The sequence below is a fragment of the Lepidochelys kempii genome, chromosome 2 (genome assembly GCF_965140265.1).
Source record: "Lepidochelys kempii isolate rLepKem1 chromosome 2, rLepKem1.hap2, whole genome shotgun sequence".
NCBI classification, from domain to species: Eukaryota; Metazoa; Chordata; order Testudines; family Cheloniidae; genus Lepidochelys; species Lepidochelys kempii.
Window position 1 is genome coordinate 162,116,721 of NC_133257.1, and position 26,033 is coordinate 162,142,753.

The window sequence follows — 26,033 nt, forward strand, 5'->3', positions numbered from 1 at the left end:
GGTCCATACAGTATACACACAAAAAGATTGAGTGAATGACAGTCAGATGTTGGAAAAGAGCTATAGTTCAATTTTCTACCAATTCAAGTATATTTTGATTATTCCACATAGCAAACTGACTTTGTTCAGTTTAATATTATATCCCAAGTAAATTGCTTCTTTCACTTCCTAGCATGACTACTCCACAGCTTAATGAGTGTACGTGAGCCACTTGGGATGAGAAAAAAGGGAAACAATAGCTAACAAGGAAGAGGGGAGAAGAAAAAGGGACCCGAACAGTCACTCAGAGAAATATTGTTTTTTTAAAAATGCAGACCTCTGAACCTTATATGCCTCTAATAATTATGATCTTATTCAGTATGACACAAACTCAGGTTTTCAAATGTGATATTTAATGTATATACATAAATATATATGCTGTACAGTAGAAACTTTGTAACAAATTTGGTTACACATTGACATTGTATGATCCCCCACAGTTATGCCCCAACAGCCCTCCTGCGAGGGACTTTAAAAGGTTCTGGGAAGTTCAGTAGCTCCACCAACAGAATTTGGTCCAATAAAATATATTACCTCACCCAGTTTGTCTCTCTCATAGCCTGAGACCAACATGGCAACAACAACAAAGGGGGGGGAGGAAGTGGACTCTAAAAGCGTTCCTATGTGGATTTGTACCAAAAGAATTTTAAATGTGTTTGTGGGAGCCAATAACCTGTGCTGAAATCCAACTTTCTGAGCAGCTGTCTGCCTAGTCAAAGCAATACTTATCTTACAGTAGTACTACAAGATTTCTTTTCATATCAAAGTTAAGCCTATCTTAAACATATCTTCAGTACATAAAGTAAGGAGAAAACATCCCTTTAAAAACATATACGCAAAGGGAATGTGGCCTTGATGTTTTCTGGCATCAAGCGAGATATACTGTCTTATTATTTTCTGTTCTGGGATATAGTCATGGCATTATCCAAGGATTTGAGGGACCTGTTGTAAGCACGTCAAAAAGATTTTTTTAATTGACTTAGTTTTGTAAGTATTGGATCATAAAAAAATGGGCATTAAATCCCAGCTACATCCTATACATTTGAAATTTCCCATTAATTAACCTTCCTGTTTAGGGCTTGGAAGTAAGCTAATGTTGACAGTACTCTGTGTATACATCCCTGCAGTAGAGAAAAATCTATAATAATAATAATTAGCACTTCCATAGGCCTGTGTGAAAAACACAGTACAGACATTCATTAATGGGAGATTAGACTCCTAAGTACCATTAGACCCATCTCACAAATAAGGAAACAGACAGAAATGAAGCGATTTGCTCAAGGTAACATAGTGAGTCAGTGGCAGAGCTCTGATTAGAACAGACCTGCTACCACGATCCCAGGCTCATTCCACAAGACCACAATGATTCCATTCCTCCCTAACCTGGTCATTAAAATTCAATAAAAGACTATGGGACTAAGAACCAGTGGTGCAGTGAGAAGGAGGAGACAGAGCTGAGAAGACTGGGTGCAGGGGGAAACTGGGACTAGCTGGGCAAAGAAACTGGGAGAGGGAGCCAGAAGCAGGGGAGACACAGACTAGCCAAGTAGCTTGGAGAGGGAGACTGGGACTGGGAGCATGCGTTGGACGGGATGTGTGTGTGTGTGTGCATGAGACACTGGAAGCCAGGGCTGGGGAAAGAATGACTGGCTGAGGAGCCAGGAGAGAGGGAACTGGGATTCACTGGGCATGTAGATAAGACAAGGAGCTCAGAGTGAGGTGGGGGACTGGGAATAACTGAGCGAAGAGACTTGAGGGGACGAGAGAGAGAGAGAGAGACTGGGACTGGATGCCAGAAAGGGTGAGACAAGGACTTGTGGAGCAATGAGGCTGGGCCAGGGAGCCACAGAAGAGAAGATAGGACAGAGACAGGTTGGAGGGGATAAGGCAGAGGGGATCATGCTTCAGGAGGAGGAACAGGAAAAACAGGCTGTGCCCACTAGATCACATTCCCCTCTAAAACCTTGACTGGAAGCCAAGATTCCCAACTCTCATCATTCCTCTCCTGTGAACAAATATCTGTGAAACCAGTTGGCCAAGCATCCAATACCCTGCTAGTGCTGGTCCACAGAGCAGATGCCAAACTACTATTGCTATCAGTTACTCCACTAGTTCATGCAACAGAGGTCAGTGTGGTGAATCTGAAGCTTCCAACCCTGTTGATGAACCATGGGGGTGTTTCTATGATGCTAATGATGGAATTTCTGTTTCAGTTTGCTTTTTAAAAAACCTAGGAAATTTCATACAAAAAACTACATTAAAAAGAACATTATTAGGGTTGCATAGTCAGGTACTCAAAAGTTAAGGAAATGCCAGCATTTGTACAACCTTAATTCCCCCTCTTTTCCTTATTCATTATGATTGAGTCTTGTATCATAGTTTGTGTGTATAATTTTAATTACACTGACAGTTCTCTTGATTATCTGAAAGCTAAAATATCCCAAGTTATTCAGTATCTGTTTCCCCACCCAGCGCCCTGCCCATAATAGGATAATTAAGTTTGTAATATAAATATTAGCGTATTAGCACTTGTATAGCCATCTTCATTTTCAGTATGCTTAATGGACATTAACTAACTAATCCTCACAACAGTATTCAGAGAAGTATATTACAGAGGGGGCAAACTGAAGGAAAGAGGTTGTGACTTCTCCATATGCAAGACAGGTTTAGAATTCAGGAGTTCTTTGTCACTACTCCTGGGCTCAGATCACTCTGAGATAAATATCAGTGCACTTAACAATAGCAAGGGTGAAATCCTGGCCCCACTGAAGTAAATGGCAAAACTCAGACTGATTTCAGTAGGGCCAGGACTGCACGCTAAACATTCAGGATCTTTTGTTGACTACAACAGGTTTCTTAAGAGTCAGCACGCTAACAAATATGCAGATGTATCAAAATTAAAACGAAATATTCTTTTGAATATACCTTTCAATACCAGCCGCTTTCAGACATAAATATGAATATTAATTTATAAGAAACTCCCCCCGCCCGCCCAAACCAGAGTTTTATGTAAAACGCTTAATGTTATCCCAATCTGTGGCTGGCTGCTCAAAGGCATTTTGCAAGTCTTAGGGGACTATACTTGTTGCTTTTCTTAATGCCAGGTAACCTGTAACAACGTCTGAAGGAAGCATCCGAATGTAAGCAAATTCTTCAGTGCTACTGAATCTCAGCTTGCTCTGTGGATCTGTATAATTTGCCTGGAAAAGAAACAATGGCAGAGATACCATTCAGAGAGAAATCTCAGTAAAAATGTCAAAACAAAACATTTCTTGAGTCCATAATGTGTGTAACAACTGAGAAATTTATAACACGTTACCACGGGACAAAAAGTTGTTTCCTCTTTCTTCCCTCACATGTCAAAACTTTTACGAGAACTAAATAGTTCCCTGAAAAAGCTTTTACATCAAAAATGCATGAAACATAAGAGGGCTAAAATAGCTTCACATACAAATCTACACAACAGAAAAAAAACTAACACAGCTCTCTAACATCACTCTAGCAACTGTGTGTCTGGTACAGTCCTTTACAAGTAGTTCTCCAAAGAATGAGGTTGTTGCCAATAAATTACCAACAAAGAGGCTGAATTATGGGTGGTCTGATAGCTTTGACTTGATTTCTCTGCTTGTGTCGGATTGTTTGTAGCTTTAGTTTTCTTTTCAATGGCAACGATTTTTTTTAAAGAAAAAGCTTTTGGTTCTGTGGCTGAACTGATAAGAAACTTGACCTCAGTGGTTTGCATTACTGCAGATTTCTGCTTTCAGTGACACAACTAACATTGGTCTTGTATCCTCCACTTCTGCTACGTTTGGATTAGGGCTTCCTAGGTGAGGTTCCAGCTCCACCCCATCATCCTTCCCTCCCTGTTGCCACAGAAAGCTTGAGCATATGTTAGCTATCAGGCTCAGCACATTGGGTAGAACCAGGAGAAAAGTTAATCTCCATTGTATTATTCTCTCCACCCTAGACCCAAATGAAATAACTATTGACCCTGGTCGTATTATCTTATGTCGTACCTGCCAGTGATATGAGACCTTCCTTCCTTGCTCTCCCTGACAAGAGATCTGGGATGGTGGAAGGCTGAGGCATTGGAAGCTTGCTTTCTTTAAGAAGCATACTACCAAAGGGGACAGGAAGCACTGCAGAAGAGCACAGGCTCTGCAGGTCTCCCCAGATTCAGGATGTAGTGTTGAATCCCCTGCCAGTTCCATGGCAGGAAGGAAATGTTCTCCATGGCGAAAAATGTGGGGGGAACTCTAAAGTGAAAACTCAGTACGTGGCTACTGGGTAGTCAACTGCCAGGGCTGGTAAGCGTTATGTAGCAGAGTATATTGAGGACTATTGCCATATAGCATTTTATTTTTTTTTACAACGCCACAAAACATTAATTAACATGAAAAATATTTTAGTTTTCAGAAAATAGCAAATGTAGGACTTAATGAAGGGCCAATATCATCCCTGATGTAGTCAACAGAGTTAACCTGGGTATATATTTGTACACCAAAGTTCTATGAGTTTGGCTCAAGGTGTGTAAGAAAACAGGTTGATTTTTAATGGACAATAGCAATAAGTTTTTCAGCTAAATTGTATCTACTTATTTATTGCATGTCATTAAATGTTTGTTAAAAAACTGTGACCCTGAGAGGATCCTCTACCAGTCTTACACTTCATACTGGAGGTCAAGACATTACTATATACTAGATGTAATTACCATCTAGTGATTTTCAGATAAATTCTGTTGGAAGCAATATGATGATTAAAACTTTTTCAAATATTTCTGCAATAATTAAACCAGATAAAAAGCAGAGCAATGCAATTTTGCAAGGAAAAATCCCTCCACATTTTGTAAACTAAGTCAAAGGCCACAGATACTTTATCATGTTTTGAAGTATGTAATTATCTTAGTCTGTTTTTACATCACCAAAGCTGATACATTTTCAGAAAAGGCAGAAGTTCAAGCATTTGAGTAATTTCTTCTGTTAGATTAAATTACTTTGTTCTGTATGTTAATCTAACCCAAGGCCTACCTTCTAAATTTCAACAGAAGAGCTTAAGTGTCTAAAAATGCAAATGCAATCCATAAATACAATTATTTTTGAACTTTTAGCATATGCCACATTAAAATTATAAACTGGGTGTCTTATTAGACCATTAAGGGATATAATTCCATCTGTGTTACCACACAGAAAGAGACAAGAATCAACAGAATTCAGTTGTGGTATTTAACATAACTGCTGATGTACTGATGGGAGAGTTTTAATGCACTCCTCATTTTATATAAGACAGACCATTTAATACTTCCTTGCATGAGTAATGCTAAAGAATTTATTGTACATAGCATTTCTTGGGGAATCCTGCACTCCTCACAGGAAATGTTCTCATACAAATGCTATCAGATTTCTCACAGATAATGTGGGGACATTTTTTGGACTAGACTTCTAAAATATTCCCTTACATACTGTATCTTCCCATTAGGAAGTGATTTTAAGAATAAATGTTGTGCTTCTTATGCACCAATTCTGACTCAGCAATTTAAAGGACACATAGTCTCCTATCTTAATAAGAAAGGTTGTTAAACAGGATATTTTTATCAGTCAAGAGAAACTTTCCAGCCATAAGCAAAACAGGAAATTTGTCCCAAGATGTATTCAGAAGATGAAAAATTGAAAGAGCCAAAAGAGAAAAGAAAAAAAGCAGCTCTGAATGCAGCCGTCAGAGAGAGATTATCTGGATCATACTAGAGTAGTTACATTTACATAGCTCATCGACAGTGGGGGATGGGCAAAAAAGAAGAGACTGCTGAAGTCAGTAGGAAACCTACAGGCTTCCCAAGGGTAAATTTGGTCTCCTCTGGCTAATTAAAGAGCCAAACTCTGACACATCTTTACGTAGCAGTGGGAAATAGTAGCCTCTCTAATCCATGTGCTCACTAACTGACCAATTCTGAAGAGGCTCTAGGCCAGTGAGGAAGGGAATTATAGAGCTGCTTTGGGAGGCGGAAGTGGAAAAGGCTTATGCAATTAAGCTCCTTCAGCAGCCCTTCCCTGTGCTAGATCAGAAATGTTACTGCAACCCAAGTAAACACAGTTAGGGCTGCTGTTTACACCTGCAAAGCAACAGTCAGGCGAGGGGATGGGGAAAAGATAGAGGGGGATGAAGACACTAATTGCATCCTCTGTTTTTTTCTGCTCAGAATCTGTTTGTATTATTACCTCACCTCCCAAACCACCCCCCATTTGTCTATTTCATCCACCTGTTGCGCCCTGTCTTTCCTATAGAATGACAGACTTCTGGATTACTTGATTATGTGGCACTAAGTACAACTGAACCCCAATCCTTCCTTGGGGATCCTGGGTGCTAACATAATATAGATAATATTCTAGTTAAAAACACAAACTGGCTGGAGGGGAGTGGTTTTATTGAGTGGGCGAGCTATGTCCCAAATGACCGGGGAGAAAGGCATGTGTTTGAATCAGAGGTCTGATGGATCTCAGCTGGCAACTCCTAAATCTAGAGGGTCAAAGTGGCAGGTTTCACTCAGAGAAGAAGGATCCCATGGGAGACATATTGTCTCCTCTGATGTCATCCACCAACTGCCTTTATATATTAAATCAAAAAAACGATGTTAAAAGAAAATTAAGGTTGCAAAGTAAAGCTCTCAAAAGTTAGGAAATGCCTGAATTAACGTTGTTTGTACAAGCTTAATTCCAACTCCCTTGCGTGGATGCATTATGATACCAATCTTTAAATACATGATCACATTCTATTTTTATCTCAGCATTCCTGCAGCATTCAGTGCCCAGAATAGACGGTGCTCACTTAATGAGCAACTATTCAATGCTTTGTTTTCTCCTCATTGTTCAATGTGTGGCCCTCCAACTTGTTTACTGCACACTACTCTAACCCTGTTCTGAACACAGAATTATTAATTTCCCCATGCAGTCTTCTATGACACTCATCACTACAGTATCTGAGTGATTCAGAAACAATGAATTTATGTTCACAACATCCCTAGATAGGTAGAGAAGTATTACTATCCTAGCATTAGGGATGGGAAACTGAGGCACAGAGAGATTAAGGTCAAAAATGGCCATCAATTTTGGGTTTCCAGTTTGAGATAGCCAGGACCTGATTTTTTTCAGCGTATTTAGCATTATATGGCACTTTCCATGTTCAAAGCAAAACTTCTATTGACTTCAGTTGCAGTTTTTCTGCACTCAGCTCAGCACTTCCGCAAATCAGACCCAATGTTTAAAGTTGGGCACCCAAAAACTGAGGAACCACACAGTTAATTTAAAAATATAGTTTAAGTGACTTGACTAATATCACATAGGAAATCTACAGCAGAGACAAAAGTAAAATCCAGTTCTCCAGGACAGCATTCAACTGCATTAACTATGCTTACTGCAGACAGAGAATTTAGCTGCCAAATTCTAACAAGTCTCTACTGAACATATGTGAACTGACATTTTTGAAAGTCTTATAATTTGGCCAAATGTGGGTGTTTTTTTCATAACAGAAGCAAAAGGTATATCCCTGACACAAAGGCTACCCCACTGCCAAATGGCAAATTCTGACTCCAAATCATAGGGGCATTAGAGCTTCTCAATGTAACAGTTGTAAGAATATTTTTGAACATGAGCCAAACAACATATTTTTCCCTAATCTTATTCTCTGCAACTGTTGAATCATTTTTCCAAATAAGACTAAGAATAATGAGCTGGAGACCGACAGTGGACATAGAAAGTTTTAGTCTGAACGGTGAAGTTTGGAAAAATTGTATGCAACTGAAGACAGGGTCCTTTCCTGTAATGGGAAATGTGAGCTACCAGCTCCACCTATAATGTGTGTGGGTGAGGGAACCAGACTCTACCACTGGGAAGAGGCAGGGTAGAGGGACTTGTGCAGCTATCTCAAGAGGCAAGGCCCTTAATCTGCTTTGGATCTTTAGCCATGGAGTCCACCTAGGTCTTAGGACAGTGATTCTCAAATTTTTTTACTGGTGACCCTTTTCCACACAGCAAGCCTCTCAGTGTGACTCTTCCTCCCCCACCCCCCATCAATTAAAATGCTTTTTTTAATATTTAACACCATTATAAATGCTGGAGGCAAAGCGGGGTTTGGGGTGGAGGCTGACAGCTTGTGACCCCCCATGTAAGAACCTTGTGATCCCCTGAGGGGTCCCAACCCCCAGTTTGAGAACCCCTGTCTTAGGAGCTATGTGATACAGAGGCAGTTTAGCTCAGGGTTTGGCTCTAAATCATGGGACATGTTTAAGTACATTGCTGAAGTGGGACCTACCTGTATACATTGCAGGAAGCGAAACCAGATATTATAGGGATAACAGAAACATGGTGGAATAGTAGCCATGACTGGACTACAGGTATTGAAGGGTATGTGCTGTTTAGAAAAGACAGAAATAAAGGTAAAGGTGGTGGAGTAGCACTGTATATCAATGATGAGGTAGAACGTAAAGAAATAAGAAGCGATGGAATGGATAAGACAGAGTCCGTCTGGGCAAAAATTACATTGGGGAAGAAAACTACTAGAGCCTCCCCTGGGATAGTGCTTGGGTCGTGCTATAGACCGCCGGGATCTAATTTGGATACGGATAGAGCCCTCTTTAATGTTTTTAATGAAGTAAATACTAATGGAAACTGCGTGATCATGGGAGACTTTAACTTTCCGGATATAGACTGGAGGACGAGTGCTAGTAATAATAATAGGGCTCAGATTTTCCTAGATGTGATAACTGATGGATTCCTTCATCAAGTAGTTGCTGAACCGACTAGAGGGGATGCCTTTTAGATTTGGTTTTGGTGAGCAGTGAGGACCTCACAGAAGAAATGGTTGTAGGGGACAATCTTGGTTCAAGTGATCATGAGCTAATTCAGTTCAAAGTGAACGGAAGGACAAACAAAAATAAATCTGCAACTAGGGTTTTTTATTTCAAAAGAGCTGACTTTCAAAAATTAAGGAAATTAGTTAGGAAAGTGGAGTGGACTGAAGAACGTATGGATCTAAAGGCAGAGGAGGCCTTGGATTACTTTAAGTCAAAGCTGCAGAAGCTATTGGAAGCCTGCATCCCAAGAAAGGGGAAAAAATTCATAGGCAGGAGTTATAGACCAAGCTGAATGAGCAAGCATCTCGGAGAGGTGATTAAGAAAAAGCAGAAAGCATACAGGGAGTGGAAGATAGGAGGGATCAGCAAGGAAAGCTACCCTATTGAGGTCAAAACATGTAGGGATAAAGTGAGATAGGCTAAAAGTCAAGTAGAGTTGGACCTTCCATAGGGAATTAAAAGCAATAGTAAAAGGTTCTATAGTCATATAAATAAGAACAAAACAAAGAAAGAAGAAGTGGGACCACTAAACACTGAGGATGGAGTGGAGGTCAAGGATAATCTAGGCATGGCCCAATATCTAAACAAATACTTTGCTTCAGTCTTTAATAAGGCTAATGAGGATCCTAGGGATAATGGTAGCATGACAAATGGGAATGAGAATGTGGAGGCAGATATTACCGTATCTGAGGTAGAAGCGAAACTCGAACAGCTTAATGGGACTAAATCGGGGGGCCCAGATAATCTTCATCCAAGATTATTAAAGGAATTGGCACATGAAATTGCAAGCCTATTAGCAAGAATTTTTAATGAATCTGTAAACTCAGGGGTTGTAACGTATGATTGGAGAATTGCTAACAGAGTTCCTATTTTTAAGAAAGGAAAAAAAAGTGATCTGGATAACTACAGGCCTGTTAGTTTGACATCTGTAGTATGTGAGGTCTTGGAAAAAATTTTGAAGGAGAAAGTAGTTAAGGACATTGAAGTCAATGGTAAATGGGACAAAATACAACATGGTTTTACAAAAGGTAGATCATGCCAAACCAACCTGATCTCCTTCTTTGAGAAAGTAACAGATTTTTTAGACAAAGGAAATGAAGTGGATCTAATTTACCTAGATTTCAGTAAGGCATTTGATACCGTGCCACATGGGGAATTATTAGTTAAAGTGGAAAAGATGGGAATCAATACGAAAATTGAAAGGTGGATAAGGAATTGGTTAACAGGGAGACTACAGCGGGTCATACTGAAAGGTGAACTGTCAGGCTGGAGGGAGGTAACCAGTGGAGTTCCTCAGGGATCGGTTTTGGGACCAATCTTATTTAATCTGTTTATTACTGACCTCAGCAGAAAAAGTGGGAGTGTGCTAATAAAGTTTGCGGATGATACAAAGCTGGGAGGTATTGCCAATTTAGAGAGAGTCCAGGATATCATACAGGAAGATTTGGATGACCTTGTAAACTGGAGTAACAGTAATAGGATGAAATTTAATAGAGGGAAGTGTAAGGTTATGCATTTAAGGATTAATAACAAGAATTTTAGTTATAAGCTGGGGATGCAGCAATTAGAAGTAACAGAGGAGGAGAAGGACTTCGGAGTATTGGTTGATCACAGGATGACTATGAGCCGCCAATGTGATATGGCAGTGAAAAAAAGCTAATGCGGTCTTGGGCTGCATTAGGCGAGGTATTTCCAGTAGGGATAAGGAGGTTTTAGTACCGTTATACAAGGCATTGGTGAGACCTCACCTGGAATACTGTGTGCAGTTCTGGTCTCCCATGTTTAAGAAGGATGAATTCAAACTGGAACAAGTACAGAGGAGGGCTACTAGAATGATCCGAGGAATGGAAAACCTGTCTTATGAAAGGAGACTCAAGGAGCTTGGCTTGTTTAGCCTAACCAAAAGAAGGTTGAGGGGAGATATGATTGCTCTCTATAAATATATCAGAGGGATAAATACCGGAGAGGGAGAGGAATTATTTAAGCTCAGTACCAATGTGGACACAAGAACAAATGGTTATAAACTGGTCATTGGGAAGTTTAGACTTGAAATTAGATGAAGGTTTCTAACCATCAGAGGAGTGAAGTTTTGGAATAGCCTTCCAAGGGAAGCAGTGGGGGCAAAAGACCTATCTGGCTTTAAGATTAAACTCAATAAGTTTATGGAGATGGTATGATGGGATAACATGATTTTGGTAATTAATTGATCTTTAAATATTCATGGTAAATAGGCCCAATGGCCTGTGATAAGATCTTAGATGGGGTGGGATCTGAGTTACTACATAGAATTCTTTCCTGGGTATCTGGCTGGTGAATCTTGCCCATATGCTCAGGGTTTAGCTGATCAACATATTTGGGGTCAGGAAGGAATTTTCCTCCAGGGCAGACTGGAAGAGGTCCTGGAGGTTTTTCGCCTTCCTCTGTAGCATGGGGCATGGGCCACTTGCTGGATGATTCTCTGCTCCTTGAAGTCTTTAAACCACGATTTGAGGACATCAATAGCTCAGACGAAGGTGAGAGGTTTTTCGCAGGAGTGGGTGGGTGAGATTCTATGGCTTGCATTGTGCAGAAGGTCGGACTAGATGATCATAATGGTCCCTTCTGACCTTAATATCTATGAATCTTTATTTTGTGTTGTGAGAAATGCTATGCCAATTTAGACAAGTTTAAAAAAAAATACTTACAGGAAGTCCTGAAATATCAGAGTATTTCTTGGCTGGTTTAAAGGAAGGAGGAGCTTCGATATTAAAGTCTAAAAGTATGTCAAAGAGAGAAAGGAAGACATTAACTTCTGCATTCTATCTTTTCAGGGTCACTCTTGTGTTTTGTTTTGTTTTAAATAAAAATAACACTTGGAAAGGTAAACAACTGTTGAAAAACAATTGTTTTACTAAATGAAATGTCTATTTTCTAGCAACAGTAAGGCAAAGAGACATGAAACAGAATTAACTGAAAGCATTTAGCTTGCTTTCTTTGTACACTAAGGCCCTCATCCTGCTTGCCTTACTGACAGGGGTAAGGTGAGCAGGACTGGCCCCTAAAGGAAGAAAAATGCAAGAGAGCTATTTGAACTTCATTACAAACACAATGGTTTCATGTAAGTCTTAATGACAATATTTCCTCTACAGTCAGAGATACTATATCTGCAAGAATAGTCATTATGCCTGCTGTACGTTAAGACCACCAAACATTGCTCAAGACTGAAGCTTTGAAATACTGTAATCCAGAAAAGCAAAGTAATCTTTTAAATCAGATAAATCTTTAAGCATGTGCCACTTTAAGCCTGGCCAATGACCTAGAAAATTGTTTGAATACTTAAATGAAATTATAGAAATTGCTATTTTTTTGGTGTCCCTTAGGCAGTAATAGCATTGCTCTTATATGCAAACGTTTATTCAGACACAACTCGGTATGTTTCAATAGTTACAAAAAAACAAACAAACCCTAACTTGACAAAGTACTGATATACACAAAAATATCTTGTACATGGCTAGCTTCTTTCCTCCCACGTGCATCTGATTCAGATTTTATGGATGAAGGATTCCAATTTAGCAGATCAGATCCTTTAATCGTCACATGCACTATAAGGCAATAATTCAAAAGATATTAATGCCTGAGGCAGCTGTTTTAAAATATGCAATTACGTTTGTTTTTCTATCTTTTTTTAAAATGTGTACATTTACAAATAGAATGTAGTGGAAATAGCAACCTCAGCAGATTGTCAGTTGTAATAGCCAGGAACACACAGTCGTCTGCATTTTTCTATAATAGTAGTCTCAAAAACCCTTTTGAAAATGGCAAGTTATTTTTGGATAAAACACTTGAGGGTATGCCTACACTACCAAAAAAACAACCCTGCAGGAGGGAGTCTCAGAGGCTGGATCAACTAACTTGGGCTTGCGCTTTGGGTCTAAAAATAGCAGTGAAGGCATTCCTTTTCAGGCTGGAGCCCCGGCTTTGAGACCCACCCCTCTTGTGGGGTTTCAGAGCCCAGCCTCCAATCTAAGCAGGAACATCTACACTACTACTTTCACTCCCATGGCGCAAGCCTGAGTCAGTTGACCAGGCTCTAAGACTTGTTGCCACAGGGGTTTCCTTGCAGTGTAGATATACCCTAACAGGCTGACAAATAAAATATTAAAAAATGCAAACACGCTCAATTTCTGAGGTGCTTTTTTATTTCTTATAGCCTGCCCAGATAAAAACTGAGGGGTAGATTCTGCCTTTTATTTATGTTGAGCAATTTATTACTCCATGAGTAGATTAAGGCAGACATGGGGTTACTCATAGAGTACCACTCAATATGAATAAAGGTGACAGAATCTTGACCTACCAAACTTTTCTCTCTCAAACACGCACAAACTTTCTAACACCACTCCCAATTACATGCTTCATGTTCCTCTCCATTTGGTTGTGGGGTCAGGCTGTTCTTAAATAGTATCACTGGAATCTGTTCAATCAGAATACTGCATGCATAGATAAAATTTAGGTTCACTTTAAAGAAAGTAATTTGTGTGGATTTTATTATTTATAAATACATGCAAAGCATCTAAGCAGCTTACAACTAGGATCATTGAGTTGCCATGGCAATGCCCTTTCAGAAGCAAGAATTTGTTTTAGGTTCTTCCAAGTTCTGTTCTTCTTCCCAGCTGCTGCTCCACCAATGCCAGAGTGCTAGAATTAAAACATAGTGTTTAAGAAAAAATAAAGATGACTATTTCAAAATATGACATTTTTATTTCACAGCCTTTGCGATACGCCTCATCTTGTCATGAACCATTTATCATGCTCACTTATTTAATCAATAGTCTAACACACTGTACACTTTAATTTCAGTTGCAAGAAAAACAAAGATTTTTTTAACTGTCAAAACTACTAGTTTTGGGATTAACTGAAGGAAATTAAAATCTGCTTTTTATAGGGAAATAGAAAATCAGTCTGGTTAGGGTTAGTCTGAGATTACAGGATTCCGCACTTGTGCGCACTTCCCATCATATTAAAACTGTTTACTATGGGGTTGTATCTAAATTGTGATTACATGTCTAAATTCTCTTTTGCATGGCATATGCAAAATTACAGGTGCAGCTGTATCTTCAGTAAGTGAAAAGTGATTGTGCAAAAATACAACTGATCTTGTAAAATGTAATCAATGCTATGAGAAGCCTTGTGGCAATCTTCTTTTTCTTTCAAATGAAAGAAGACTGTAAAATAGAAAAGGAGTAAGAGAACGTTGTGCTGGAAAGACTATTGTGCATTTTGAAAGCTATACTAAAGGAAGCAAGCCTTTCTATAGTTATCATAAGTCATTTCAGTTATCAAATGTGATTGCTACGGAGTAATTTTATTTATGTCCCTCAAGAGAAAGAAGATACACAACATACTGTACTGCTTCTAAAAGATGAAAGGACTGAGCTTCTCAGTTTTATTTCAAAAAAGAACATTTTCTCATAGCCAGAAGTGTTCTCTCTCTTAATAATTACTATCCACCACATCAGCCTTATCAAAACTCTCTCAAAGTTCTGCACACACATTTTGGCTGTATTTTATAAATTGGTGTGTAAAGTGCTTGAGAATGGGAGGAGTGGGAATGGTAAAGTAGATGACTAGGATTCTCCGTGAAAAGGTTTTTCCATAGAGGTGACTGTAAGATACTGGATTCAGGGAGGATGCTCATGAGCTAGTGATTACATCAACTTCATTTTTTTTTGGCAATGAATAGCCAAAATGGAAAGTAAATGGAACATTTAGCTATAGGAGTAACACCCTGGTAACCTAGATAGCACTGAAAGAGAGAGGCTATTGACAGCTACCACAGCCATTTCCATCCCAACACATTTGTAATTCAGATTCATTACATGGATCTTCCCCCTACCTCATCACGTTTCAAGTTATCTGTTTGGCCTATTGCTGGCACTTATGACGTGATCTAAAGCTAGTGGCAAGACTCAGCCAAACTGGAAATATACTAATTATTACACTGTGAAGAATCTGTTTTTGCTTTAATAAAAAGGAAGAAGAATCAGAAGCTATCACTTTTTTCACTGTATATTTTGCTTTTAAATCCACTAAAGCAAGATTTAAATATCTGGATTTAAGGCCTGATGTTGCAAGGTGCTCTGCACCTTCTGGCATCTGAACAGATTGAGGGATTGAGAATGGAACTGAGAGCATTTCCAAATGTTTAAAAATACCACCCATCCCCATTGATATAACAATGATACTTGCTGATTATACTTTACTTAAATAGCCAGAAAATGCTATACATTGGATTTACAAAAGCAAGATCAGCAAAATTTCTGTGCTATATGCTTGAGAAGGCCCGATCCTGCCTGTGGATCTATGCAGATGGATCCTTACACCTGCATGGGGTGCCTTAGAAACTGACAGGGTTTTCTTTCTAGGCCTACCCTCAGAGACTCAAACGCAGGATTTGGGCCTAATGCACTTGTGTATTTCTTGTAAAAGGTAATGGACTGATAGCTTTATTGACAGGAAAGGTACAGTAGCGGCAGAGACAGTACAAGGCTCGTTGTACTGTTCTATGAATGTGCCTCCAATTTGTTCTGGAGGGATCACCTCTAGGAGTTTGAATGAGTGATACAGAAAAGTACTCTCTATCCTGGTTCTTCCTGCTGAGACTGCCAACAACTAAACTGACATGAATTTGTATCTGCTTTGACCTGGAGTGAGTCTCCTCTTACATGATAGCAATCACATGGCAACAACTCTCAAGTGCAAATTAATTTAGCTGCACGTGAGCTGGTGACTTATGGGAGAAAGGCTCTAGATCCCATTATCAACCCCTTGTTCTATTCAGTTGCCAGAAGGTGCACAGCACCTTGCAGCATTAGTCCTTAAATCTAGATATTTTGGGATTAACAGTTAAAGGGCAACTTGTTCCTTCCTGCTTTTTATTTTTAAATTTGCAACCAAAAATTGTCTCTGGTGGAGTGAACTAACAGTTTTTCAGTTTTTGGCATACTTTTAGAAGTTAAGGTATTTGACTTTATTTTCTTCACAATGAGATTAATTTAAAATAAAATTATTTTAAAAGTCAGCAGAATTCTTAATCACAGCTCATGGGGTGGATGTGGGTTCAGAATAATCTCCTAGAATTTCCCTCTGATTAATTTTTGTGTCAAGTGTGAGACAATACTGTGGTAGTTTTCATTACAATTTTACAACTAATTCTGCAACAGTGGTACCAGATTCTGTACATACCTCAGCTTTCATGCCTGTGGATACCAACAGTTTCAATTCAGACGTAGTGAAATTCACCTGAAACATGAAGGGCCAGCACAATGCATCTGCACTACCCAAATCCTATACTCAAGCTACGTGAAGAGGCTTTGGGCACATGAGGCTTCTGCACAAACCATGCAACCCAAAGAGGCTGGTGCTTAGAGAAGAGTTTGAGAAGCAAAGGATGTAGTGGTCTAAAATAAATGCAAACCCTGAGACTCTGGGGCCAATTTCATATCCCTGTAAAACCCCTGCTTAGCAAACTACACCAAGTACTCAGGCTTTATTTTGTGGGATGGTTGCATCTGATTCATACAGAATTAAATTACAGGGATCAGATCTTTCTTTTTGAGCAATGGCTTAGGGCTTGCACTCTGAAAAGGTTACTGATCCAAAGAACATTTGGTAGAGTCTGACAACTGGGTCTGCGCCCCCACAGGTAGCAAGACAGCAGACATTAAAACAACAGTAAAGACCAAACCACAATCACATTAGCAGCTATTATCATCTTGCTATGCCTCTACCCACAATTTAATTCTGAGGTTATTTTAGCAGCCTGTACTTCACAAATTGCTAGAGTTTCCACCACTTGAAAGCTGGAATGCCAAGATTTTAGAGAGCAGTAAGTATTTGTTTCTAGCTCTAATGATTGAGAGAATGGCCACTAACATTATGTTGGCAATGAAATTACTGAGGGGGTGCATAATGGCAATCACTAATGACATGATTGATTTTTAGTCCATTATTTTGCAACCTGACTGGGCTTAGGAACGAATGCTTCATGCACTTGAACCGACTGGATTCCCAGATTTACAATGGTATAAATTGTTCATTTCTAGCCTTGGTGACTTGCGAGATACCAGACCATAAACCATTACAGGTACCTTGATCTAGCAGCAGTACTTTTTTGGCATTGGGTCAGGACTGAATATAAGAAGTCTTGCCTCTGGACTAGTGTCATTTTCATGTTCTGTAATTTAATGCACACTTTGGCCATAACTTGGCATGGATTTTGAAGCTGAATTTCTTTAAAACTGATGGTATGATATGGACCCTTGACATGGCTCCTAATCTTACTTTCTTAGTAGGAATATTAGCAATGTAGTAATATAGTATCTTAGTTACTACTTCATTTAAAGTTTGAGAATTTCTAATGGTTAATATACTTACAATGAAGTTTGAATCCTTAAATGGCAATGGTTTGATGGCAGCTTCCATTGGCCCGGTATTGGGATCCACAGTCATAAATTTATTCTCATTCATGGTCTCTGTACCTACAGTCTGCAGAACACACACAATCTCATTGCTTATTTGTTAATCTGAATATATTTAAAAGAAAGTGAACAGTTTTCTTTGTGAACATTAACTTCTTAATCCATTTCTTGTGAAGTAAGCCTTTTTTAAACTTTGAAAATGTTACCTGCCATTAGTAGGTGTAGCATTAAAGGGGACACTGTCAAGCAAATAAGGACCAGTACTTAAAATCTGGTAGCTAAAAAAATTAAAATTGGGAGAAGGGGAGAGGGGTTACCAAAGTCTACTAAATAGAACTGCCACAGGTTTTGTTTTAACGTCACTGAAAACAACCTGAATAAACTGGAAGAGAGCACATGAGCACATAAATGGACAAAAGTACATAACATTTGTTTCAAAATGTTTGGTATTAATAAAGTATCAATGTCAACACAGGAAAGAACTTCAAAATGTACACTGGGCTTATTCCAGAGGTTCTTAATAAACTTTTCCTCTATTTCTGACTTCAGTGGGAATCATGTCTAAATAAGGACTGAGAAAAAACTAATTAAAGACCTTTGCATCAGTTCAAAAATATGAGCCTTGCAAAATTCCACATGCCCACTGGCTATGGGTTTGGTTTGGGGGGAAGGGCGGGAGGGGAAGAAAAGGGATGGGTATGTTTTTTGTTTTTTAAAGTCATGATTGTAAGGAAGAACAATTGTGTCTAGGCTAGCCACTTTTTGTGATAATTTTACAAGAATGATACATAGCTTTTATTTTTTCTCTTGAGAGTGCCCTGTTAAGTTTCTATTCAGTCTGTATCACAAGTGACTGAAATATAGCAAATAATAAATACACAAAAATTCCTAGGTGAAATTCTGGCCGTATTGAAATCAGTGGGAATTTTGCTACTGGCTTTAATGGTCCCAGCATTTCACTCCCTAACTCTTCTTTCTTGAAGACCAAAAGGACTAGGAAAAAAGCTAATAGTACTTATAGAACAGGCTGACAAGTATTTCCATATCCTGCCCGTACACTGATTGTGCTCAGACTATAAAAACTCTTTCCGTAGAAGATGTACATTGCAAGACATTCCATGTTGATACATGTTCTTTTAGATGGTATGCAAGGTTCATTAGTGTTAGTGAATTACACAAATGCACCTAGAAGATGAGAATATATTTATCTCAGGTTGTGATCCAGCAAATCTTTATGCATGTAATTACGAAGGGCTTATTTGCATGCTTATATAACCACATGCATAAGCAATTACAAGCTTAGACCTAACTTTGCAAGTGGCCCACTTATCTGGGGAAATATATCACTCAGTGTCAGTGATGGATTTTTTTCTTTCCCTGCTTCTTATGTAGCATCTCCTTTCCTGGAGGTTTGCAACCATGGTAGCCCATTTTGTACAATGATCTGCTAATATCTTTGTGGATGAATAATCCCTTTGATCCCAACCAGGATACCACAATATTCGTCCAAGATTTTTTTTGCCTTTTGTTTTTCTACTGTCAACTTGCCCTTCCACTGCCCACAGACCCAATGTAAGTTTTTAAGAGTTAGGAAGAGTCTTTAGTCTATTTAACTAATCAATCAAACAGATTCATTAAAGAAAAATCTGAGCATGTTGAGTAAAAATGCATTCAACAAGTAACCCAAATTAAATATTCTGTCAAATATTTTAATGAAATTAAAAATTCAACAGTTACGACGATTTATTTTTCAAATTTACTCAAGGTCTCAGTTGATGAACCTGTACAACTGGAAATATTATCATTACAATGTCAATCCTACTTCCATTCAAGTCCATGGCTCAAACCCAGTTCTGCCCCCACTAAGGACAGTGCAAGTCGAACCACTAATAGACTAGGACTCTGTCATAGGAGAGGAATAAATCCAGAAACAAAAAAGAAAAGCACAAGCTTTTATGTTTATTTATGGAGCAGTGAAAAGAATGAGTCCTACTCCTCTCAGTCCTTAATTGGTAATGCTAGTGAGCTGCTAGGTCTCAACCTCTCTTTCTTACCTTGGCCAAAACCAATGTCATATTCTTACAAATATTTATACTTTCAGGACATAATTTTAGAAGCTAGTATTTCAGGTTTAAGGAGCAAGCATTACTCTTAAGTTTTTCTTCAGAAAGCTGTGACTGAAGATACAAAATGATTGTTGATTAATAATTAATATCCTGCAACATCATCTTTTATCTGTCTTTTTGTGTCACTGCAAAGTCTTTAACTGAAGGAGTCAGCACTCTTAACAAACTCCTGTTTTCTTTCCATTTTGTATGTTTTTGTTAGTGGATTATAGTTAGAGACGCATAAATAATTGATGTTTCAGTTTGCTGGCATATCTGAAAAATCTCAAAAAAATTGTTTTAGGTCAAGTGAAACACTTTCAATTTTGAACATTTAACAATGTTTAAAAATAAAATCAAAGGAAACTGAAACAAGGTCATTTTGAATAATATAATCTAAACATAATAAGCACTGGTCCAATATTTAAAGTCAAAGCAATTTAAAAAATTCAGAGGACATCAGATGGAGGAAAGAGGGTATTATTACAAACATAAGCCCTGATTCTGCAATCAGGATTGGATTCAGTGGGGCTCTCTGCATGGACACAGGAGTTCACCTCCTTGAATTCAATTGCAGAATCAGGGAATTGGGCCCAATATTACAAACACTATTGGGTCTACTGGTTGACATGAATGGGATTTTCACTCACAGTTGCAAACACTACACCCAGCACATTTGCAGGATCAAACCCTTAAGAAATTACAGGTTCATAATATCAGAATAACTAATGCTACAGCAAACTAGACTGAGAATGATGATCAAAACCGAAGTCTCCTGGTAACTGTGAGATAAAAACATGCTTGCAAGACATGACAGTCTCATACAATGAACTGTCATCACTGCTTGTATTAAAACTTTAACTTACAGCAGTACTGGGATGGAAGAGGGGTATTTAATTTAATGTTGTTATCTTTCTGGAAGAATGTAAAGGAGTTTCATTGAAACAATTTCCAGCATAGGTTACGTTCTTAGAAAAACTGTCTACGCTATCATCTCCTGAGTTCCTCTAACTAGAAAGCCTTTCAGCTCCCTTTTCAGTATAAATTCTGAATTAAAATCCTCAGCATTTTAACTATGAAGTCAAATATTTTCAACAATTCTAAAAACTGTTTCAAAATGTGCTTCAAAATGCCAGTGGTTTGAATCACAAAAACTATAATCAAAATGACAAACATCACTTACTGACTTTTTTTTTAAGTTTCAAGAGGCGAAATAAACAATCAAATTAATTTTAACTAATCCTGTTTTTCTATTATAATACCTATGCAATTTGAAATTGAATAATATAATGATAAACAAGAACAAACCACTGCTAAGAACCTGAAAGACCTCAAAGGGTAATTAGTGCTCATTAAAGGTATTCTCTCCTAGTCTAACATTAGTGAAACAAGTCTCTCAGTGGTGTAGCTCTGCTTTGATTTAGAGTTTGGGGCAGTAAAGAAATTAATTGCTCACTTTCTAATGTTAGTAATACCAGAATTAAGAGTGGGCTTGGTTCTCATAAAGCTCCTTTCAGTCTCAGTTTTATTAGATGGTCTGGTTTTCAACAGCACAATGAGCAAGTATATAGCTCAAAGAGAAAAAAACAAGGAGGAGTCCTTGTGGCACCTTAGAGACTAACAAATTTATCTGGGCATAAGCTTTTGTGGGCTAAAACCTACTTCATCAGATGCATGGAGTGAAAAATACAGTAAGCAGTACATATATCACAGCACATGAAAAGATGGGAGTTGCTCAATGTGTGCTGCTAACCCTATATCACCTAGTGGCTACATTCCTCCTAAATCCACACCTTCTCCCCAATTTACTTCACTATTCACCCAGCATTTTGACTATAATAACCTAAAAATAGCAAGTACTTTGTCATAAATATAATAAAAAATATATTGTAATAGGCTGACAGTGTTTGCCTGAAACAACCTAACATTAGCAGATGTTGATCCTGCTGGGAAAGAATTAGGTAGGTTTTTCTGACTTGGGCCCCAGTTCAGCAGAGCTTTTAAGCATATGCTTAAATCCATCCCTATTTGGTGGGACTTAATTATGGTTTGAGTACTTTGATGAATAGGATGGACTGCTGCCCAGTGAGGGAGATGAATAACTACCCCTCTTGGATAAAGGAGAGGTAAGAGTCTGGAGGAAGAGGGCCTCTGGCATAGGCAGAGCACTCCCAACAAATGGGCCACAGGAGCAGACAAGTCTGGGGAGCAGATCTGAGCTGAGTTTTGCTACCTTAATGTTGGTTTCTTTGTTATTAAAGCCAAACCCCAGGAATGAGTCTAGTTTGGACTCTAGATAACATCTGGATTGTACTGGTAGAGCAGGCTGGGAAAGCTGCCTACTTGCACATTAGTTTCAGTCCTAGGTTTTGATAGATTTATTCATTTTCTACATATATTGTTCCAGATTCCCTGCCTCTGATGTATTATATTTCACATCTCATCCCCAAAGATTTCTTCATCCATCTGGTTTAATTTTGGGAGAGGACAGCAGAAACTTGTAGAACATGGAAGCAGAACTCTTTGTTTTGGCTGTTTTGAGGTGGAATCAGCAATGTGGGTTTTTGGGGGGACTGAGTTCCAAGTCTAATTAGTTTGCTGTGAATTTGCTTGTCTGCATTTTAAGTCTTTCTTTAGTAAAACTACATAATTCTCTAACTTTTAAAAAGGGGATGAAAATTCTATATTGGAATAACTGATTTATGCTGACGATGTCATTTCCCAATCCATTTGGACTACATTTAATTTGTGTATTGTATTTTATAATTTGGTTTCAACATTATTGTAGTATTTTGCAAAAAAAATATTTAAAGGTTTGTTTTTTTGTTTTTTACAGCAACAGCTATCACACCCATACAATGCTGGCATCCTGCTGCTGAACACAAGGAAATTGGTGATATGGCTTGGAAAGAAACTGCATGTATACACTATTGTAGGTAATTTATCTGATCTTATGCCCCCTTCTGCTGGCTGTTCCAAACAGTAGCTCAAAAACTGCAATTCCAAATGGGAGTACTTGAGGATAAAAATTTCAAATCAAATCAAAATTTTGTTTGTGAAACTTTGACCTAATATTAAACTCTATAAGAAAAAGAAAGATGGGAACTCTTTATGAAGAAAAAAATACTATAAACATTATTTTTAGCCAATTTTTACCATAGGTCTTATGTTGAGTAGTTCAGTCATAAATAAAGATAATCTATGTAGTAGTTTTGTTTTCATAATAGTTCTTATGGTGTAATACTTTTAGTATTATGGTTTTGCCTCATGTAGACAACCAGTGTGAACAGTAAAGGAGCTTTGATGCTGGATCAGGCCCTGGAAATCAATGGCAAAATTGCCACTGACTCCAGTGAGCACATGAGTGGGGCTGCAGAGGGCAGACTTGTCTCTGCCCTCGGTATAATGAAGGCTTGATAATCTGTCTTTGGTTATTACTGTATGTGGTATAGCTGTAGCAATGTCAGTCCCAGGATATTAGAGAGACAAGGTGGATGAGGTAATACCTTTTATTGGATCAACTTCTGTTGGCGAAAGAGATAAGCAACCCTATGGCTCGAAAGCTTGTCTCTCTCACCAACAGAAGTTGGTCCAATAAAAGATATTGACCTCACCCACCTTGTCTCTTTGGTTATTACAGTAGTCTTTAGATAGCTGACTCCCAATACTTCTCTTTCAATCAGTTAATTCTGCATTGGAATTCTGAAGTTCATTGATTTTTCTTGTTTTCAGCAATTCTTGACTCTGATATTGTCCACTTCTTGTGAGCCATTTGATTATAGCATCTTTGGAGTATAGGTTACACTTCAAAGCTGTGATACTCAACTTTCCACATTCTTTACAGGATTGCATAACATCCTGTGACATCCTGACTACAGAATAATGATGTAGCAACTGGCCAGGGAGCAACTTGTTAATTAAAAACTGAGGGATGGATTAAATCTGGTAGCAGATTTTCACTGGTAGCAAATTAAGGTAACTGAAAAATGCATATTGAAATACCCTACAGAAGGTCACTGGGTGATAGCAACAATGATAGCAGCGGACTTCTCAAAACAGGGAATAGACTTTGAATGTCAGATATTTCCCTGAATCCCAACTAATACTAATCATACTGTAACATTTATTAAGCTGTTTTAATATATTAGCTCTCACTTCATAACAAGCTTGCTACAGATTTTTTTGCTTTCTAAATATTTAATTCCTTTAACTCGGAGTGGTGAAGTGACTTCAGATACTGAAAAGTTGAGCACCAATTCTCCAGAAGAGGAAAATTAGCACTATGTATCACCGGAGATGATGTGGGGGTGAGTTTGTCACAGTTAGATGGACTTTATTTTTAGATAAAATGATAGCTTTGCAATGTTGGTGGTAGGAAAATTTAGAATAGTGGATTCCCCAAAACAAATACACTGAAGTCTCAGTAACAGCATCAGGATGGGATAGTAGCACTCCCTCCTGAAAGTCAAGATTAACACCGTCTATTCATTTTTGTGACAGAAAAGGGGATAACTATAAATATTCATTCAGTTGCATGGGGTCTTGGTCCATTACTAGGGCTCTTAGGTACTACAGTAATGGAAATAATAAATAATAATGCACAGACAGAACAAGTCTTCCCCATCTGGTTCAATGTTACTGGTTCTTGGGTTCAGTGGGAAACATTTCTCCTTCTTCCCTACTGGAAAAGGAAACCTGATGCAATTCCCCCAACCTTTTCTTTTTCAGACTTCTGGCATATATTGCCTTTTTAAGAGCACTCTTCTTTCAAGAGGATCAAAGGATTAAATGTGCTTATTTTGGGTGAGGAAAAGAACTGAGAACCAGAGATCTCAGCTTGAGACTGTTCACATACCAGGAGAAAATACTACATTTGTACAGCAAGTTTTGTTCTGAAGGATACTGAAGACCATCATATACTAAATTAATAAAGAACCTCAGAAATGTAGCCACCTCTGAAGTAGAGGGCAGCAGTGAGGCTGGCAATGGGTACTAAGTACATGGCCCAACAATATTCTTATAAACTGCAACCAGCCAGTAGTATGGGAAATATGCTCATGCATACAGTGTAAATTAGGAGTAAATCCTTTTAAGTCAATGGAGTTTCACTATTGCCACCTCAGCGTAAATAAGATGGAGAATCAGGGCTCACACTGCCTGATCATACTCCCATTGATTGACATCAAAGGCAAAAATTTCATTGGGAGTAGAACTGTGCCCCAAAAACTCACAACAAAAAATAATATTCTTGCTTAATTACAAGCTATTTTCTTCAAATACAGCCGGTGCACTAGTTAGGAAGGAAAGATGAAAGGGTATTAACAAGGAGAGAAATCAGATTTCTTTTCTAAGTGATCTATAACTGAAAAGCAGTTTGACCAATTTCCTCCAGACTTTCTATAAACAATCTCCTTTGCCTTCAGAGAAATATGGCAATATTCAAGCCAAACCATTTTTCCAAACCAAAGTTACCAGGAGGCTAAAATAGGCTTTATATTGGAAGCTGACTCCGGCCTTAGCTATGGAGAGGTAACTGTCCCTCCCACTTCCCCCCTTAACTATAGTATTCCAATAAGAGTTTATTGAAGTGGATGCTTCATTTACGGAGGAAAAAAGCTTAACATATCTTCCATTGCTGATGCCTGAATATATTTATAAAAGCCTTGAAAAAGAATGGAAAAAAATCTGTCCTTCCCCTACCGCAAAACAGCTGAATATGAAGTGTTACTCTATGAAATTAACTCAAAAAAGGTGACTAGAGCTTAGAAGTAATTTAGCTTGCTGTAAAAAGCATTTTCTTGTTTGAACCATGGCATGAAAAATAGTTAAATTGCAGTCTAAATAAATAAATAACGTGAAAAAAGGTTACACACTGTAGAGAAAACGATCTGTACCGTATTCCCTCAAACTTTTCTGTTTTGAAATGGCTCGAAACATCTCATATTCCATCTGCCTGAGAAAGGCTGACTAAAATTTTACTCATCCATTAAAAGATTGAACTGTCACAAAGTGATGGATAGCTTTTCTATGTTCTCTGTAGAGCATCTGAACACCATAAACTCCAAGTGCTCTTGATTAAAGGGCGACATACTTATTAGGGCATGGCTACACTTGCAAATGTAGAGCACTTTGAGTTAAACCAGCCTTCGTAGAGTGCAGTAGGGAAGGCGCTGCAGTCTGTCTACACTGACAGCTTCAAGAGCACTGGCGTGGCCACATTTGCGGCACTTGCAGCGGCACTGAGCATTATGGGCAGCTATCCCAGCAGGCAAGTGATTGCAACATGCTTTTCAAATGGGGGTGGGGTGGAGTGGACAGGGAGCGTGTTGTGTGTATGTGAGCGGAGAGAGTGGGTTTTGGGGGGAGCACGTCAGCATGCTGTCTTGTAAGTTCAGGCAGCAGCAGAACCCCCCCCTCCCACCGCCTCTCTCTCTCTCTCACACAGCATTCCACACTAATGGTTGCTTTATCTCAGAGCAGATAAACAAGCCGGCTGTCAGAAACGGAGCTTTCAATCTGCATTCCTACAGTGATTCAAAAACAATGACAAGAGTGGCCACTTGACTTAAGGGGATTATGGGACGTTTCCGG

General features: G+C 38.6%; 1 protein-coding gene across 1 annotated transcript in view; it reads right to left on the reverse strand.

Moving 5' to 3' along the window:
- Positions 1 to 370: 370 nt before the first annotated feature.
- The window catches only part of INO80C (INO80 complex subunit C), a 41,337-nt gene continuing 15,674 nt past the window's right edge, over positions 371 to 26,033 (reverse strand). The window contains exons 2-5 of the mRNA XM_073332669.1: positions 17,294 to 17,404; positions 13,444 to 13,555; positions 11,566 to 11,633; positions 371 to 3,239 (exon numbers count right to left, since the gene is read on the reverse strand). Of these exons, the coding sequence (XP_073188770.1) occupies positions 3,108 to 3,239; positions 11,566 to 11,633; positions 13,444 to 13,555; positions 17,294 to 17,404 (423 nt within the window). The 3' untranslated portion in view covers positions 371 to 3,107. The remainder of the gene's footprint in view (positions 3,240 to 11,565; positions 11,634 to 13,443; positions 13,556 to 17,293; positions 17,405 to 26,033) is intronic.